General features: G+C 46.0%; 1 protein-coding gene across 1 annotated transcript in view; it reads left to right on the forward strand.

Annotated features, from left to right (window-relative positions):
- The window catches only part of WNT11 (Wnt family member 11), a 70,306-nt gene that overhangs the window by 18,785 nt on the left and 32,336 nt on the right, over nucleotides 1–19,185 (forward strand). The window contains exons 3-4 of the mRNA XM_054973958.1: nucleotides 15,407–15,642; nucleotides 18,948–19,185. The exon at nucleotides 18,948–19,185 is cut by the window's right edge and continues 40 nt beyond it. Coding sequence (XP_054829933.1) covers nucleotides 15,407–15,642; nucleotides 18,948–19,185 — 474 coding nt within the window. The remainder of the gene's footprint in view (nucleotides 1–15,406; nucleotides 15,643–18,947) is intronic.

Raw genomic sequence — 19,185 nt, forward strand, 5'->3', positions numbered from 1 at the left:
AGGGACTATCAGAAAGTGCTACAATTTTGAGGGCACTGATGTGATTTTATTGGTTTATTGTTGAAAACGTATTTATATTTGTATTTACTGTTTTATCCTTGTCGTGACCCGCCCTAAGCCTGCTTGCGGGGAGGGAGGGCAAAAAGTCGAATTAATAAATAAAATAAATAAGGATATTGTTCAGAGAGACGTGATTCAGCAGTACCCAAGAACGGTCCTTCTTGTAAAAAGTTATTTGTATTGTTGAGATTTTGAAAACAATAAACAGAATTTGGAAAAAAAAATAGAAGACATAGGAAGGCAGTGATGTGAGGGGAGGGATTTCGAAAAAACAAAGAGCAAACTCTACGGGCATGAAAACATGTACTCCCATAGTCTCTCTGCTGGATACGACCCCTTTAAGTTGTGATGAACTTGCATGTGTGAACTAGCTGGGAAGCCCAAATTAAATTGGCTCAAGAGAGTCACGTTGGAGTGTGTGTTAGTATACAGATCGGGGTTTCGGAGGCTGAAGGCAGGAGCAGGAGAGAACTGATACCCACCTACCCACAATTCACGACCTTTAACTAGCCTTGGAGATGCTGACTTTAATTTAGCAAACCTGTCCATATTGCATCTAAGCTCCAACAGCTAAATTTCTATACTGGGCTAAGACAAAAAGAAGGGAAGCCTGGAGACTGGCAATTGTGTGTTTCTGGTTGGGGAAGGCGAATGCCCAGTGTGGTGATGTCTTGTACCTTAGAGCAGCTCTGTGGCATAGTGGGTAGAGACGCTTGAAGTTCAGAGAGCCCTGGGTTCCGATCTTCCCCTTATCTATGGAGTCCCTTGGGTGACTGTGGTCCAATTGCATTCTCACAGCCTCACCAACTTCACAGGGATGAGATAAGGATAATTGGAGGCACCGCCCACTCCCCTAAGTTCCTTGAAGAGAAGGATGGAAGGCAAATTCAGTGAGGGAGAACGCAAAAAGGGGACAGCTGCCCCATGATTTGTAGAGAATAGAGGCTGGCCTCTTTTAAAGCCATAAATGCAACTCAGTATACCAAACCAGGCCATTGGTCCATCTAGCTCAGTACTTTGATAGGCAGAGGAGATGTTCTGCCCGGCATATGGTCGAGGCCAGCATGAGATCCTTCCTAAGCCTCCCACCAAGTGTGGGGTTATGCAGTGTCCACTGGCCGGCTGCCCGACGTATGGGTACAGCATGGGGCTATGTAGTGCCCTTCGTTAGCTGACCCACGTATGGGTTGCAGTTTGCTATTTGTCCGCTTCCCTCCCCCTGTATGTTGAGGGGCAGGAACCTGGAATTGACCCTGTCTTGGGACAGTTATTATCTGTGGATTTTATGATTTGAACTGTTGTTTTTATGAAGTGTTGTTTAACATTTGTACTGTATTTTATAACTGCTGTACCTTGCCCTGAGCCCGCTTGTGGGAAGGGCAGGTTAGAAATGTAATAGATGATGATGATGATGATGATGATGATGATGATGATGATGATGATGATGATGATGATGATGATGGAGGCTCTCCAGAATCAGAGGGAGAGACAGACTTTCCCAAAATCTGTTGCCTGGAGATGGATCCTGGCATGTTCTCCGTGTAAAGCTGGGACCCACTTATGTTCAGTCCATGGGCTTCAATGGGACACCGCTAATGTTTATAAAAACACGTATCTTCCAGTTCACTCTGGTAGCTCCTGTCCCAGTAAAACCCCAGTAATGCTCCTTTCCCAGAGAGCCAGTTTGATGTAGTGGTTAAGAGCGGCAGGACTCTAATCTGGAGAGCCAGGTTTGATTCCCCACTCCTCCGCTTGAAGCCAGCTGGGTGACCTTGGGCTAATCATGGCTCTGTGGAGCTCTTTCAGCCCCACCCACCTCACAGGGTGATTGTCGTGAGGATTAATAACACACTTTGTAAAGCACTCTGAGTGTGGCATTAAGTTGTCCTGAAGGGCGGTATATAAATCAAATATTATTAAACATGGCTCCGGTTTTGCCCGTGTTCTGTCTTTTGGGATGATGGAAGGGGGATGTCATTTTAAAAAGTTTTAGGTGGGTAGTCGTGTTGGTCTGTAGTAGAACAGTAGGATTTGCGTCTGGTGGCACCTTAGAGACCAACAAGACTTTCAGGGTGTAAGCTTTCAAGAGTTAGAGCTCCCTTCTTCAGACACTTTGAGCTTTAACTCTTGAGAGCGTACACCTTGAAAATCTTGTTGGTCTCTAGGGTACCACTGGATTCCAATCCTGTTGTTTTAACAATGTTAATACTGCGCTTAATACACACATGTAGAAGAATTTTTCTGGCTTCAAGTCCATCTCTTTTAAGAAGGAATCGCCTTTCCCAAGACTGGCCAGCTAGCAGGTCCGCTCTGAGCCAATCCAAAAGCATTCATTGTTCAGTTTTTTTTTAAAAAAAAATAAAAATGGTCTTATCTGTTCTCCTGAACAGCTGTTCTCCTTGGAGCTGGGAATAAAATACCTGCTATTTGAGCTGGAGCTAGAGTTCTATATTGCAGTCATTGAACTCTGAAGCAAGAAAGTTCAGCTTAATGGAACTAGCATATTTAAAATGTGTCCGGTTGAATTGTAAAAAGGGGGGATTGTAGAATTTGGGAATTTGGCAGCAGGGATTGGCTGTTGGGATGATGAAGAAATGTGTGTTCTTCTCAGCTTCTCGGAGAAGAAATAAGAACAGACGGGTAAAAACTAGCTACAGACCCCTGATTACTCGAAGTATCGCCTCCCAGGTCATTCTAGTTTTGAATTTAGAGTACTGAGATGTGTATTATCTTTTTGCCAAATGTTTTTATGTGATTTTTTTTCTTTTATGAACCCTATGAGCATCGTTATCTGGGTAGAAAGGAGGTGAAGAACACGTGTCGGGAGATGGAATGTTAGCTGGGAAGGGTAGTTTAAAAAGACAGAGCCGGCGGCAGAGCATAGGCTTTGCTAGACCCTGAAGCTGTGTGAAGGGGCTGTGAAATGCCAGAAGGGAAACTTCAGCCCATTATAACCTTTCCAGGTCCGAGTCTGGCTCTGGAAGGCAGCTCCAGCCCATTTCCCATTTCTTGCTGCTCTCTGGTTGTGATCCCACACAGTTTTAGATTGGAGAGGTGAAACTTGACAGTGTTCGGGGAGGCAAAAATGAAATTAACAAACCCTTTGAGAAGTGATCTTTGCAGGCTCTGTCTTTTTAAACTATGCTTCCCTGCTAACATTGCATCTCCCTACACTTGACAAACATGCACCGAGGTGTCTCATGTAAAGAGTGTAAGGCACTTTCATGTGAGTAGGCCTCATTGAATAACATGGGATTTACTTCTGAGTAGACCTGGTTAGGATTGCTTTCACTGTATGTCATTTTTATGCACTCAGCTGTCAGCCAGTGTGCTAATTCCATTTCCCACCTCCAGTAAACTTGCTATCCAGATAAAAAATGTTGCAGATTTTGTTTATGTGTCGCAGCTATTCCATAAAGGGACACCCAGATCCAGTGGGAGATTTAAACAGCCTGCAGAACTTTTTAAAGAAAATGGTTATGGCTGGTTTAACACACAACATGGAGAGAAGAGTTTAAATGTGTGTGCGCATAGGTGTATGTGATCCTCTCAAGCAGTGGCATAAGAACACAATTGTGTTACAAGAACACGAGAGTTTCCAGTTTTCCTCTGTTACATTTGGTGGCTTCGAAAGGAGCAATGTAAGCTGTTTTGATTCTCAAGGTCAAACTAGATGCTGTATACTCAGTGATCAAATCAGCAGTATGTTTTTTTTGTAGGTAGCAGCCACAGGAGGTCTAGAGTTAGATCGGGAATGCAACACTGGAATAAGGGGCTTAATTCTTTCCTCCGTGCCATTTATTTATTTATTTCAAATTTCGATTCCGCCCTCCCCATGTGCAGGCTCAGGGTGGATAACAACATATTAAAATACAATAAAAATTCATCTACATTAAAACATCATTAAAACAGCAGTGTCTTTCTATTAATACACATTTAAAATAGGATGGTGGACAGCCTTCACAGGGAGGGTTAAGATTTTATACACCCCTCTTTTCAGGCCGGCAGAGGCCCAGCCTCAGACATATACCTGGCAGAACAGCTCAGTCTTGCAGGCCCGATGGAAGGATGGTAGTAAAATCAGGGCCCTGATTTCAGCAGACAGAGCGTTCTACCAGGTGGGAGCCAGGACCGAAAAGGCCCTGGCTCTAGTCAAGGCTAGGAGGGCCTCCTGGGGGCCAGGGACCACCAACAGCTGTTTGTCCCCTGATCGGAGTGTCCTCCAATCAGGGGGAAAAGGTGCTACAATATTGTATTATTTAATCAGCAAGATCTGCTTGGACCATAGCATCGTCAAATTTTACAATGCAGCATATAATTTTCCCAACTGCAAGCAGGTCCACGGAGAGGCCCTTTTGCCCATTGGTAGAAAGATACAACATCATATGGTCCCTGTATATTTCTCCCAGTGGGACAAACGAGTTCTCGAGGGAGGCCTTTGCGGTAAGGAAAATGACACGACGGAAAAAGGCTAAATCCGCTCTGCCTTGTTATGGCCATGATCTGCTATTAATGCAAGAAAAGGGGTCTCAATTTCCAGTCGTAGATCCTTCGGCATCTCTTCTCATACTTGTCGTCCTTAGAAGCAAGCCCCAACGAAAGAGGTGGGTTTACTTCCAAGTCAAGTTGGATAGGATCTTGTTTTTTGTTTCTTTCTGAGAAGGTTGGTCAGAGAAGGATAAAGTTCCGTGATAGCTGGCAAGGAAAGCCACTAGGGGGAGCGCTCTACAATCACACAGATCCTAATAGGATCAAGAAGCTAAATCCAAGTTGGGTACCCTGGTTAGTCCGTAAATTTCAAAATGCAAAATTTGTTAGTCTGTAAGATGCAAAGTAAAAGATGCAAAATTGTCAGTCTGGAAGACACAAAGTAAAAGATGCAAAACCTACTAGTCTGTTAATATGCAAAGTGGTTAATCTAGAAGGTGCAAAATAAAAGAGGAGTCAGTGGCACCTTAAAGACCAACAAAATTTATTCCAGCGTAAGCTTTTGTAAGTAGAAGCTCACTTCATTAGATACATGAACTGTGCATTCATCATTCCAATGCGCTGATATTCACAACAGAAAGGGAGGACGTTACAAAGAAATGCTAGTTTAAAAGAATATCCAATCAAAAGTTGGAAGTAGCCCTCACCTACTCTGAGCAAGCTCTTTTGATTAGATTTGCCTTATTTTAAATCTGCCTGTCTTTTTAACACCCCTTTCTTTCTTTATGGTTGCAAATATAAATGCCGTTGCATTTAAATTTCTGGGAAAGTGAGCTTTGATTCACAAAAGCTTAAAATGAAATAAATTCTGGCGGTCTCTAAGATGTAGGGTTGCCAACAACTTGGAGAAAAACAATCCTTGCCCTTTAAGAGAGGCTTAATGTGCGCGACGTGATTTATCTGGATTTCAGTAAAGCTTTTGATAAGGTCCCCCATGACATTCTGATGGGCAAACTGGAAGACTGTGGAGTAGACTATAGGACAGTTCGGTGGATAGGGAACTGGTTGGAGGACCGCACTCAAAGAGTGGTGGTCAACGGCGTTTCATCAGATTGGAGGGAGGTGTCCAGTGGGGTGCCGCAGGGCTCGGTTTTGGGCCCGGTACTTTTCAATATTTTTATCAATGATCTGGATGAAGGAGTGGAAGGGCTGCTCATTAAATTTGCTGATGATACCAAATTGGGAGCGGTAGCAAACACCCAAGAAGATAGAATTAAAATTCAACAAGACCTGAATACTCTGGAGAAGTGGGCAGCTGTGAATAGGATGCAATTCAACAAAGACAAGTGCACAGTATTACATGTGGGCCACAAAAATGGGAAGCACAAATACTGGATGGGGGATACACTTCTGGGCAGTAGGATATGTGAAAGGGATCTTGGGGTAAGAGTGGACTGTAAACTGAATATGAGCAGTCAGTGTGATGCGGTGGCAAAAAAGGCTAATTCAATCCTGGGTTGTATCAAAGGGGCCATAGCGTCGAAATCGCAGGAGGTCATAGCCCCTCTCTATACTGCCTTGGTCAGGCCGCACCTGGAGTATCGTGTGCAGTTCTGGAGGCCTCACTTCAAAAAGGATGTGGACAAAATCGAGAGGGTGCAGAGGAGAGCGACAAGAATGATCAGGGGTCTGGAGACTGAGCCCTACGAGGAAAGGCTGAGGGCCTTGGGAATGTTTAGTTTGGAGAAGAGGAGGTTGAGGGGGGACATGATTGCTCTCTTTAAGTATTTGAAAGGCTGTCATTTGGAGGAGGGCAAAGAGCTGTTCCAGTTGGCAGCAGAGGGTAGGACGTGAAGCAATGGGCTAAAACTACATGCACAAAGGTACCGGCTGGATATTAGGAAAAACTTTTTCACGGTCAGAGTAGTTCAAAAGTGGAATCAGCTGCCTGGGGAGGTGGTGAGCTCCCCTTCACTGGCAGTTTTCAAGAAGAGGCTGGATGAATACTTGTCAGATATGCTTTAGGCTGATCCTGCACTGGGCAGGGGGTTGGACTAGATGGTCTGTATGGCCCCTTCCAACTCTATGATTCTATGATTCTATGACTTCGTATGGCTAGAGGTAAACAACACCAGCTGGTAAATTACATCTTATTAAAGGGACAGGGCATTTTTCTCTAGGCTGGTGGAGAAAATGGAGGAAAGGGAAACAAGGTTATCAACTGCTTTGGGTCTCCACTGGGGTGACAAGATGCCGTGTTAGACGGGAAGAGTAATTTAAAAAGACAGAGCCGGCGGAGATCACTCTTCAGAGGGTTTGTTAATTTGGGTCTCCCTCGTGGTGACAAGTGAGTCATAAATGAGTCAGTGCAAGGCAGTATTGTTTGTTCACACAGCCCCCATTAGGGGCTGCTATCTCTGGACTGGGAAATTCCTGAAGATTTTTTGGGGGGGGGATGCAGCCCAGGGAGGGGAGGGAATTTAGTCAGGTACAATGCTATACAGCCCACCCTCTAAAGCAGCCATTTTCTCCTGGGGAACCGATCTCTTTTGTCCGAGGATCATTTGTTACTTTGGGAGATCTCCAGGCCCCATCTGGAAGTTAGCACCCCTCACATCAGCATCTCTCCACACCAAACAAAAGCTGACAAACCTCTGCAGTCATGTTGGCCTCCCGCTGCGCCCGCAGAGCCAAATTCGTGGAATTGGCAGGAACCTCAATGCAGAAATTTGTCTGTGAATTCAACAGGACTCTGCCTGCCAATGCCAGCGGGGGGGGGGGGGAGGGATTTGGCTCGGGGGCATTGAACGGCACTTAATATTTTAAACGTTCCTTGTCTAGCCTGCAGCCCTCGAGCCGTCAGGCTGCAGAATCGCACTCCAGATTTCAGTGTGCCTACTCTGGAGTAACGGGGTGGGCCGCTTGCGGCGCTGGCTGCTGGAACAAAGGCTGTCGGATTGCCGTACTTCGGAGTTGGGGAGGCAAAGGGCACCCAGCGCGGGGTCCCTTTCTTGCTGCTCCAAGAGACAAACATTGTCCCTGTTTGTTAAAGGCTGGCTTCCCTTGTCAGATTTTCCTCTTTGAAAAAACGTTCGCTGCCTGCCAAGGAGCGGACAATGCCTTTTTTTACTTTATTTATTTAGCGCTTGTTCACACATTTGAGTTTGGGTTGCCTTATCCTGTTCCCCCTCTCCCCTGTTCCTCTGAAAGTTTGCCTGCTTCAGTCGGAGGCACTCACCGCCTGTACACTTCACAATTGTTACCCTTGGAAAACTGGGTCCTTAAGACCAGGGCCGTACTCCCACCAGCTAGATGTGCTTTGTGCAGTGGTGCAACAGGCACCCTCCTCTGAGGCAAGTCATTCTACTGAGCGTCTGGGCCAGGAACAATTGAATGATTTAGCTACATCCTGCCATTTTAAAATGTTTTTGTTCAGCACGTGTGTCTGATGCTAAGCAACCACTGATAGCCACAAAGCACATTGGCTGGGTGATAGGGTGGGAGAGCTTGCTGTTAAGCACTTATGAGGTCATCGGTTACATTCAGGGGTCACTTTGTAGAAAAAGAGCTGGAGGAACTCATTAGCATACTTCATTAGCATATGCCATGTCTCTTGCCGTCACCGGAAGTGTGTCATTAGTATAACTGATTTGCATATGCCACGCCCCCTGACATCACCTATTCTGGCTGTTTTGGACCCAATCCTGGCCATTCAGGGATGAAATTGGGCCCAAAATGGCAAAAAGGGGCTGAAAATGGCTGAAAGGGGGCCCAAAATGGTCAGGATTGGGACGCTGATGAACAGGAGAGTGATCCACCATCCGTCAGAGGCCCAATCTGGGCCGAAATGGGCCCAAAATGGCCAAGAGTCAGGTGGGTGGGGCCACTGGACATGTGACCTCTTTGGGGAACTGCCGGAACTGTGTTCCTGTGCTTTCCCCCTCGAAATGAGCCCTGGTTACATTCATTTCCCCCCATTTATGAAGTCTGGCTCAGGCCTTGGAGGTAGTATCCTGGTAAGGGTTGTAACCAACTGATTCCAGTAGGGTAGCCCACTGTGTCAGTAGCAAAACCAACGGTTTTTCTAGTATGCACTTCTGTGAGTCAGAGAACTCACTTCTTTGGACACAATGGGAAGAAGTGAGCTTTGACTCATGAAAGCTCAAACTGGAATAAATGTTAAGCTTTAAGGTGGTACTGGACTTCTGTTTTATGGTCAAAGAGCCAACCAATGAAATGGGGAAAATTCTGAGCTTGCACGACTTGCAGTGCAATCCTAAACAGAGGTACTGCAGTCTAAGGCTATTGAAATCAATGGGATTAGACTGGAGTAACTCTGTTTAGGATTGTACTGTTGATGTACTAAGACAAGTAAATTATGACTACAGCACTAGATGAAGGCTCGGAAGAAAGCAGTTGTGTGCAGCTGCGTTGGTCCATTGACAAACTCCAGAAAGAATAAAATTGTGCAATACCGTTTGTTAGTACCAACTGAAATCGCATGAAACTTGGCATATCACAAAAGAGTGTGCAAACGTTGGGATTTTCTCAATCTCTTTATTGGGCTGGATGTTCAGTGTGGGAAAGGGGGGGGGGGAAGGTAAGAGAAAACAGTTGTTTCAAGAGTCAGCATCTGCAGCCGTAGTCTTACGGAAAGCAGGACATGCTGCGGATCAAAATGGATTCCTTAAGATGGCCCTGGGCGCAAAACGGGTTTTCAAGTTGCACAACACTGCTGGAGTGAAGGAGAGAAAAGAAATCGACATTCCTCCTGCATGAGTTTTATGAAATGCAGCAGTTAGCAAAATGCCTTTCCAGCACTAAATGAGATATGCATGTTCCTTATAAAGCTGAGAGTAAAAGAAAAAATAAAGTGGTGTTCTTATATTAACAAAGTTAGATATCGAGTTAAGGGTTTGCACTGATTAAAGTTATTGGATGTCAAACATGGAGAACCTTGTGGGCAGAGGGCAAAGTTCTATTTGAAGATCGTTTTTTGTCTAGCTGACACATCGCTCTCCTTGGCAGCTAAATCGAGCATTTCCCGAAATAGGCAAAGGTTGCAAGCAGCCACGTCAGTCCACAGAGATGATTCCAAATACAGCGCCGGCTCTGGGCTCCAACCCTTGCCAAGGCTCTTCATCCTCCCAGGAGCAAAAATTGGAGTCGAGAAGTGATGTTGTGACATCACTTCTGGTTGTAAGAGGAAGTAATCTCGTGGTGCTCTAGGAAGTCCCCAAATCTCTACAGCTTTTACCACAGAAATCAGGGAATTCCTAGAGTGTCCATTTGGGAATATAACTAGAAGTGGAATTGTGATGTCACTCTGCCCCCCCCCGCCCCATTTTTGCTCCTTGTGGAGCAAAGATAAGCCCTGGCAATGCTAAGCTTTGCACTGTATGGTTATACCGTTTGAAGGAAGATCAAGAAGCCCATTTCATGTTTTATTGCAGATCCAGGGTACCAAAAATCTGGAGTAGTTCCAGACCAGGTTTTGCATTGGATTACCAACCTCCAGATGGCACCTGGAGGTGTCCCAGAATTACATCTAATCTCCAGAGATCAGATTCCCTGAAGGAAAGAGCTGCTTTGACTTAACACCCACTCAGAGCGGTTTACAAAGTATGTTATTATTATCCCCACAACAAAACACCCTGTGAGGTGGGTGGGGCTGAGAGAGCTCTGAGAGAGCTGTGACTGACCCAAGGTCACCCAGCTGGCTTCAAGTGGAGGAGGGGGGAATCAAACCCGGTTCTCCAGATTAGAGTCCTGTGCTCTTTAACCACTACACCAAACTGGCTGTCATAGGGTGTCGAATTACCTTGCTCCAGAGAGCAAACAATCCCGAACAACATGGAGAAGAAAGTTGAGAATGCTCTAGCTTTGGATTTCCTGCATGGAGCAGGGGGTAGGACCAGACGTCTCCTTCCAATTTGAGAACTCTAAGATTTTAATATGATTACCTGATGGTGGCAGGAGTTCCCCCGCAGAGGAGCACCAAGATAAAAACTGAGTCATCGCCAATATGGCTTCCGGAGGGCGCTGCTGTGGCGGGAAGGCCAGGCGAGGTGGCCCATCCCTCCGGAGGGCACCGCCGTAGCGGGAAGCCCAGCGTTCTGGCAATCTGTTTTCTAGAGATAGTATATAATATTTTTGTTGTTTTTAATTGTTTCTAATGTTGTAAACCACTTCGGGCCTTGTTTGAGGGAGAGGTGGTATAAAAATCTAATAAACAGACGAGTGTTGCAGGGTGTCAGTCTATGGAAAACAGGATACGTTGAAGCCGACTCCCCCCTTGCAGCAAGAAATCCAAGCTCTCTTGAGTCAAGGTTTTTTAATGAGAAATCAATACTACAGTGCATATATGTCCATAGGAATACAGAAGCAAGTAAAAGCATCCGGCTGTACACAGGGCTCTTGTTGAGAATGACGTATGGAATGTTTGCTACAAAGTTTCAGTCCCTCTCTGCAAGCCCCCCACCCTTGGTGCCCTACCAGCTGGGCATAGTCAGTGGGAGAGTAGGAAGGAACCGTCCCAAGGTCGCTGTGGTGAGCCATCTTAGATAAGAGTGCTGTCTTCCCAGGAGCTGGACAGCTTATGTGAAAAACTACACACACACACAGCAGATGATGGTAAAACAAATGAAGATGGAGGGACTGTGGGCCACAGACCTGACACAGGGGAGTTGTGATGTCACTTCCAAGCTATTGCAGGAGTGAGGTCACAATGCTTTTTTTCAGGGGTGCTGACTGACCCCCAAAAGCTCATGCTGTACGGCTACCAGACAGACTATCCTAATTTATGGCATTAAAGAAATATTTTTTTTCATGACTCAAGAGATTATGAGGTGGGAGCTGTTAAAATTTTGTAGTGAGAAATGATGCACGGGCTTTGGATAGGAGAACGGGGGGAATTAAAAACATATCTGTTTTCATGTGTGAAGTAACAAAGGGTACATTGGTTGTTGTGGGTTTTCCGGGCTGTATTGCCGTGGTCTTGGCATTGTAGTTCCTGACGTTTCGCCAGCAGCTGTGGCTGGCATCTTCAGAGGTGTAGCACCAAAAGACAGAGATCTCTCAATGTCACAGTGTGGAAAAGATGTCGGCAGGTCATTTGTATCTACTCAGGAGGGGTGGGGTTGGGCTGAGTCATCCTGTAAGAGTTTCCCAGAGTGTGGAATGCTAATGGCGGGAGGCTTCACTGTATCCTGAGGAGGTTTCCACCTCCCTGAGTAGATATAAATGACCTGCCAACATCTTTTCCACACTGTGACACTGAGAGATCTCTGTCTTTTGGTGCTACACCTCTGAAGATGCCAGCCACAGCTGCTGGCGAAACGTCAGGAACTACAATGCCAAGACCATGGCAATACAGCCCGGAAAACCCACAACAACCATCATTCTCCGGCCGTGAAAGCCTTCGACAATACAAAGGGTACATTCCTCTTCGACGCCAGCCTTCTCACAGATATTCCATTCTTGTATGTGCGGCGAAGTTTTTGATGTGAGGGAGCATAAGGTGTCCCACTTGCCATCTGATGTGGGATGGTTCATGATGTGTCAGCTCGGATCACGTGTCCCGGTTGTCATTCGTGCAAACACAGCTTGCTGCTATTTTCTAGAACCAGGTCATCCTTTCCAGTGCATGACACGCCCCACTTTCTTCCAATTTCCAAGCAGATTGATTCCACCTGACCCAGCTGCACGGTTCACCAGCAGTCTCCACCGGTTGCGCATGGATCAGATGTCGTGTGCAATCAGGGCTCGGCTTTTCTGACAGCATCCCTAACCGTATTTGAAAGCTTGGCTCCGTCTGTATAAATGTGGTTTGACGGTTGTTTATATTATCCCGGGAAGGGGTGAAGAGTTGCAATTATTTATTTATTACTTAAGAGAAAGAACAGAATAAAAACCAGCCCTCCTTACAATCGTGGGGGGGGGAGACAGGAAATTTGGCTTGACTAGCAGATAAAATTTGCTGACTCAAAGGCTGCACTTCCAGGTGTGCTTACTTAGGAGTAAATCCCATTGAGCATGGTGAAACTTCAGCAAGCGTTCACAGGGACCTGGTTGCATTAATGTTCAGGTGATGGAATAATATTTTTATAATACTGTCCTACTTCCAGGACCCTGACCTGGATAGCTCAGGTGAGCTTGATCTCATCAGATCTCAGAACCTAAGCAGGGTCTGCCTTGATTAATAATTGGATGGGAGACCTCCAAGGAAAACCAGGGTTGCAGAGGCAGGCAATGGCAAACCGCTTCTGTTATTCTCTTGCTGTGAAAACCCCACCAGGGGTCACCATGAGTGAACTATGACTTGACAGCATTCTCCACCATCACCATTTCTAGGAAGCGCAGAGCAGATTCTCTTAAGGTTTTCCAACCAGGCATGGATCTGGATGCAATCCATGTCTGCTCACTAGTTTCAGCAGTGCAAAATTGGAAAGATGGAGCAGGAAGAAAAAAGGTCCTAGAGAAAAGGGCCCTGCCCGTAGCCTGCCCTGGCTGTGCCCCTGCCCCCAAGAAAGTGATTGAGGGAGATAAAAGCCTGCCCTGAGGCGTTTATCTCCTGCGCCATGCACCCTCCAAAGCAACCATTTTCGGCAGAAGAACTGATCTCTGCCATCTGTATTTCTGGGAGATCTCCTCTCCCCCCCCCCCGGAGGTTGGAATCCTTAGCTGAAGATCTCTCTCCCTAGTGAGTGTCCCTTGGCCAGGGCAGGGGGTGGAAAAATAGGGAGGGAAGCTGTGTATTAACACCAGAACTTGGTCATCTGGGGATAAACCAGAAACCACATCCTATCCCATAGAATTTCCAACCTCCAGGTCGGGCCTGGAGATCTCCTGGAATTACAACTCATCTCCAGAGATCACTTCTCCTGCAGGAAGTGGCCGCTTTGGAGGAGATACTCTACGGCCTTGTACTCTGCTGAAGTCTCTCCCCATCTTGGACTCCACCCCCTGCAAGGTTCAGCCCTCAAGTCTCCAGGAAATTCTCAATCTGGAGTTGGCAACCCTACTAGCTGGCCTTGTTCACCCCGCCCTTGGCCCAGAGCGAAGGATTCATCACTCTAAGCTGGTGGGTAGGTAAGAGTTCAGCTTATTTCAATCATCTTGTGGCCCGAGTTCGAATTCCTCAGAGGCAGAATTGGATAAGGGGTGCCCCGATCAAAGCATCTGGCTGTAGCCCGTTGGTTATCTTAACTTTTAACTGGAAGCCTCAACTCAGGGCCAAGCTACAAGTGACGAATGCCACTTGAATGGCAAGTGGATGGAGTGGAGAGCAAGTGGAGGGCAAGTGAACAGGGAGGAACACACTTGTAGTTTGGCCCTCGCCCTTTTGCTTCTGGCTGGGAATAAATCACAGCCATAAAACATTTCCATTAAGGACCCGAAAAAATCCAGGGCATAGCATTGGTATCCTACGAGGGAGAAGCTTTTTCATGCAGCTCGAAAAGGGACCTTTTTTTGCTCTGAGTGCCTGCCATCTGCTCAAAGAGCATCATTGTCCAGTTTTTAGTACCAAAAGATTTTTCTATGAGCAAAAATGGGACTTTTCACAGCTGCTCTGGCTGGATGTTTCAAAAATGTACAAGGAAGGAAGCATTCCATGCTTCAGCAGAGCTGGATATGTGGGGGGCGGGAAGGAACTGTAATGCTTCTGGATGTCCTGCGATCCTGGCAGGAGCAACTTGCTTGGCGCATCTTTGCCAAACGCTCCCATTGGCCTTCCATGCTCTTTTCGCACTGCCAACTCCAAGATGCCCACCACCGTCTTCTAAAGGCCACCCTACATCTTGTGGGCAGACTTTGTGACCCACAGATCACCTTTATTTTGTCCTGGGGACTCTGCCAGATGTTTAAACCCATGTGGCAAATAAGGTGGCCAACCTCCAGGTGGATGACGGGTCATCTTCAGCTTATACAAATTGGTTCCGTTGGAGAAAAATGGCTGCTTTAGAGAGAGGACTGTATGACATTATACCCTGTTGATGTTCTTCCTCTTCCCCAGCTCTGACCCAAATCTCCAGGAATTTCCCAAGCCAGAGTTGGCAACTGATAAATAAATCATATATTGGCCCCCTCCAGAAACCTAATTAAAGGATTCCATGTTTGGGCCGTTAGCAGAGTCTATCGTTTAGCAGAGGAAGCATGATTATAGGTGGTTGTGAGCTGGTTCTGCTGGCTGGTGTGTGTGTGTGTGTAGGAGAGAAAATAATAAAGCATATACTTGCTTATATTTAGAAAGGAAGCAAGAGTTCTTAATTGTAGGAACTCCATACTCTGATAGGCAAGGAGGAGAGACAGATCCTAACTACCTATCTAGTCTAAGGATGGGCATGGACACTAGGACAAGTCCTGCATCCATGCTTCCAAGGTGGAGGGAGGGAGAAGGAGAGAGATGATGCCAGGAACAAAGCCCAGAAGAGAAGAGGTAAGAGGGAGGTATTCAAGAGGCGGAAATCCTGAGAATAGCAATCTACATATTAAAGGACAGTCAGAGCAGTAAACAGAGTGCCCTGACCTCTCTATCATTTGCTCTATCTTTTAACTTTTTCACAATAAAAATATTTTTTTTAAAAGAGCTTGTAACCTGGAATTCTAGTTTGTCCTTAAGGTGCTACCAGACTCGAGTCTTGCTCTTCTACCACAGACCACCTGAAACTTATTTAACTGTTATTTTAACTGTTATTTTTAACTGTTTTAACTGTTCATACAGGTCTTTGGGCTGTTAAATGTTGAGTTATTGTATGGTTTTTATTATATCTTTGAGTCCTTATTGTAATTTTTATACATATTTGGCAGCTGCCTTGAATACTTTTAATCCTGGAGTGTGTAGGGTTTACATAAAGATATGAAATAATGCCAAGGCTGCTAATTTGTCGGGGGTCTTGCTTTCTTCTCTGTCTCCCAGAGCCCTCTTCAAGACTCCCTCGGTTCTAGCCTTGAACCAGACGCAACACTGCAAGCAGCTAGAAGGGCTGGTGGTATCTCAAGTGCAGCTTTGCCGCAGCAATCTGGAATTAATGCACACCATTATTCAGGCTGCCCGGGAGGTGATCAAGACGTGCCGTAAAGCTTTCTCCGACATGCGGTGGAATTGCTCCTCTATTGAGCTGGCACCAAACTACCTCCTGGATTTGGAGAGAGGTAAAAAAAGAAGGCCGGGCCTCTTCCCAGAAACCTGAGCGATGTCGTTTGCATAAGACACACCCTTGCAAGATATGCAAATTAGCTGTGCCATGTGTCTAATTGGCATGGCTTATGTATTGAGTGGAAGGGAGTTTGCTCCCTCAAAGGTGGACAGACTGTCCCAATATGTGCCATGTTCCTGTCAAATATTTGCATTTGACTTCAGATACTGTTTGATTCCAATACTTGATATTTGACACTATTTGATTTTGCCCTTGGATATTTGGCAATATCAGCAATGTGGCTTTACAGATAGTTGAGAATGTCAGGAACATTGTAGCTGAACAGGTGGAAAATGCCAACAACGTAAAAGGGAAATAACAGGTAGGAAATGCCAACAATGTAAAAGGGAAATAACAGGTGCAAAATGCCAACAATGTAAAAGGCCAATAACAGGTGGAAAATACCAATAATATTAAAGGCCAATAACAGGTAGAAAATGCCAACAAAGTAAAAGGTCACTAACAGGTGGAAAATGCCAAAGATGTAAAAGGCCAATAACAGGTGGAAAATGCCAACAATGTAAAACACTCAGATCAATGTGTGTGTGTTATGTATCATCAAGTGGCTTGCTTCTGACTTATGGCAACCCTGTGAATTAACAACCTCCAAAATGTCCTTATCATTGGCAGCCTTGCTCTGGTCTTGCAAAGGCCGTGGCTTCCTTTATTGAGCCAACGCAGATTAATATTTGAGACAAAAGTTCCCCTTTCACATCTGGAAATGGCATTTCAGATTCTTGTTGGTTTAGCCTCAAATGCGCTTTGAATGAGTTACGAATCAGAAAAAAACACCTGGTTGACATCTGTTTTCTGACATGAGCTGATGGGGGGAGACAAACTAATCTCCTGCAGCCCTCCCATGAAAATAATAATGCTGGCCTGCCTTACAGGGTTGTTGTAAGGATTTTAAAAAAATCTGTGAAGTGCTATAAAAATATCCCAAAATTAAAAGTATCAGTCCTAATTGGTTTGTCACACTAGAATTAATTTCCTTTTCCAATGCATCATGTCGTGGTGGCAAGTGCCATCAAGTCCTAGCTAACTTATGGCCACCCCTGGTAGGGTTTTCATGGCAAGAGACTAACAGGTGGTTTGCCATTGCCTGCCTCTGCAACCCTAGTCTTCGTTGGAGGTCTCCCATCCAATTACTGACCAAGGCCAACCCTGTTTAGCTTCTGAAATCTGATGAGATCAAGCTCATCTGGTCTATCTAGGTCAGGGCCTAATGTAACATACTGATATGAAATATTACTAGGGTTATGCAGGATTTGAGTCCACCTTAGAGACGAACAATATTTTCATGGTATAAGCTTCTTCAGAATGGAGCTTTGACTCTCAGAAGCTTACACCCTGAAAATCTTGTTGGTCTCTAAGGTGACACTGGACTCAAATCCTGCTGTTCTACTGCAGATCAACACAGCTACCCATCTGAAACACTGGGATATGTGGATTTATCCCCTGATATTCTGGACCGGCCTGATAGCCCTTCTTTCACGCAGCTGCATTTTTGGGATGTTCAGATCGCAAAGCAACGTCCAGCTGTCAGAACTAGCTTTTGGAAAAGCAAGGTGCAATGCTCCCAGAAAGAGTGATTGAGCTCCTAAGCCACAAAAAAGAGTAGCTACTAATTGTTATAGCTTGTAGAATTATTACATCCAGGAGACTTGCAGCCAGTCAAAGCGCTGGGCTGTGGAAAGTACTCATTTTAGAAACCAAGGCAGGGCTTTCTGAAGCAACAGGACAGATGGAGAATCCTCTGCTGGGAGATGAAGTGACAGCTGGTAGCTTCATAGAATCGTAGGGTTGGAAGGGATCTCAAGGGTCATCTAGTCCAACCCTCTGCACAATGCAGGAAATTCACAGCTGCCCCCAAAACTGCCTCAGTGACCCCTGCTCCATGCCCAGAAGATGGCGAAACACCTCCAGGATCCCTAGCTAAACTTGCTTGTGGGAAATTGCTTCCTGACCCCTAGGTGGCATTACCCTGGGCATGTAAGAAGGGCCACAAGAACCAAGCACTGATGCAACCCCTTCTGCCCTTCCTCTCATGATCTACTCAAGTTCACAGAATCAGCACTGCTGCCATATTGCCATCTAGTCTCTGCTTAAAAACCTCAAGAGAAGGAGAAGCTTAGGTGGCTTTAAAAAGCATGGCTCCGTCAATGGGTATTTGCTACAATGAATAAATGGAAACATCATGTTCAGAAGACCATTTGTTGGGAGACAACAGAAGAGGAAGGTTGTCCCCTGTTTGGACAGCCCAAGCTAGCCTGATCTTGTCAGATGGCGGAAGCTAAGCAGGATTGTCCCTGGTCAATACCTGGATGGGAGACCATCAAGGAAGTCCAGGGTCACTATGCAGAGAGGAAGGCAATGGCAAACTACCTCTGTTCATCTCTTGCCTTGAAAACCTCATGGGGGGTCATCATAAGTCAGCTATGACTTGATGGCACTTTCCTCCACCACCCTGTTTGGGCACCTTCTGGAGTAACTGTCTGACAGCGTGTGGGAGACAGGATGTTGTAGATGGCCCCATGGTCTGATCTAGCACAGCTCCTCCTAAGCAATAATGACTGTGCTTTTATAATATTAATAATAACTGCCCTTATATATGGTTCTTCTAAACCGATGAGTGCCCTACTCAGAGCGGTAAACAAAATCATTGTTATTATTACCTGCACAATACAGTTGAGGAGCTGGGGCTGAGAGGGGTGGCTTACCCAAGGCTGCCTGCTGACCTCATGGCAGTAGTGGGATTTGAACCAGCAGAGTGCTGATTGGCAACCCAACCACTTAACCACTACACTACAGCAGTGAAGGGCAGCTACTGTATCTTACGCTGGAAGATAATGCAGACCTGTGCATTGCTATGCATTGGTGGGATCTGAGTTCATGGAAGACTCTATCTTCCTATGACTGCCCAAAAGTCTACAGTGTTTCTTGGGGGGTGTATGAGAAATGAAATCCTGCCCTCAAGTCATAGTTGACTTATGGTAACCCCTGTTGGGGTTTTCATGGCAAGAGACTAACAGAGGTGGTTTGCTATTGCCTGCCTCTGCAAGCCTCATCTTCTTTGGAGGTCTCCCTTCCAATTACTAACCAAGGCCGACTCTGCTTAGCTTCTGAAATCTGACGAGATCAGGCTCACCTGGGCTATCCAGGTCAGGGCATGTGTATGAACCGTGTGTCATTTGCAAAAGTAGTTTCTGAGCTTCCGGGAGGCCTCTGATGACCGGCACGGTGTATCCTTCTGTCTTCTAGGCACCAGGGAGTCAGCTTTTGTGTACGCCCTCTCTGCCGCAGCCATCAGCCACACCATCGCCAGATCGTGCACCACGGGGGACCTCCCTGGCTGCTCCTGTGGTCCCATCCCAGGTGAGACACCTGGACCTGGGTATCGCTGGGGAGGATGTGCTGACAACCTCAACTATGGTCTTGTCATGGGGTCCAAATTTTCAGATGCTCCCATGAAGATGAAAAAATCAGGATCACAAGCCAA

The sequence above is a fragment of the Eublepharis macularius genome, chromosome 3 (genome assembly GCF_028583425.1).
Source record: "Eublepharis macularius isolate TG4126 chromosome 3, MPM_Emac_v1.0, whole genome shotgun sequence".
Taxonomy (NCBI): domain Eukaryota; kingdom Metazoa; phylum Chordata; class Lepidosauria; order Squamata; family Eublepharidae; genus Eublepharis; species Eublepharis macularius.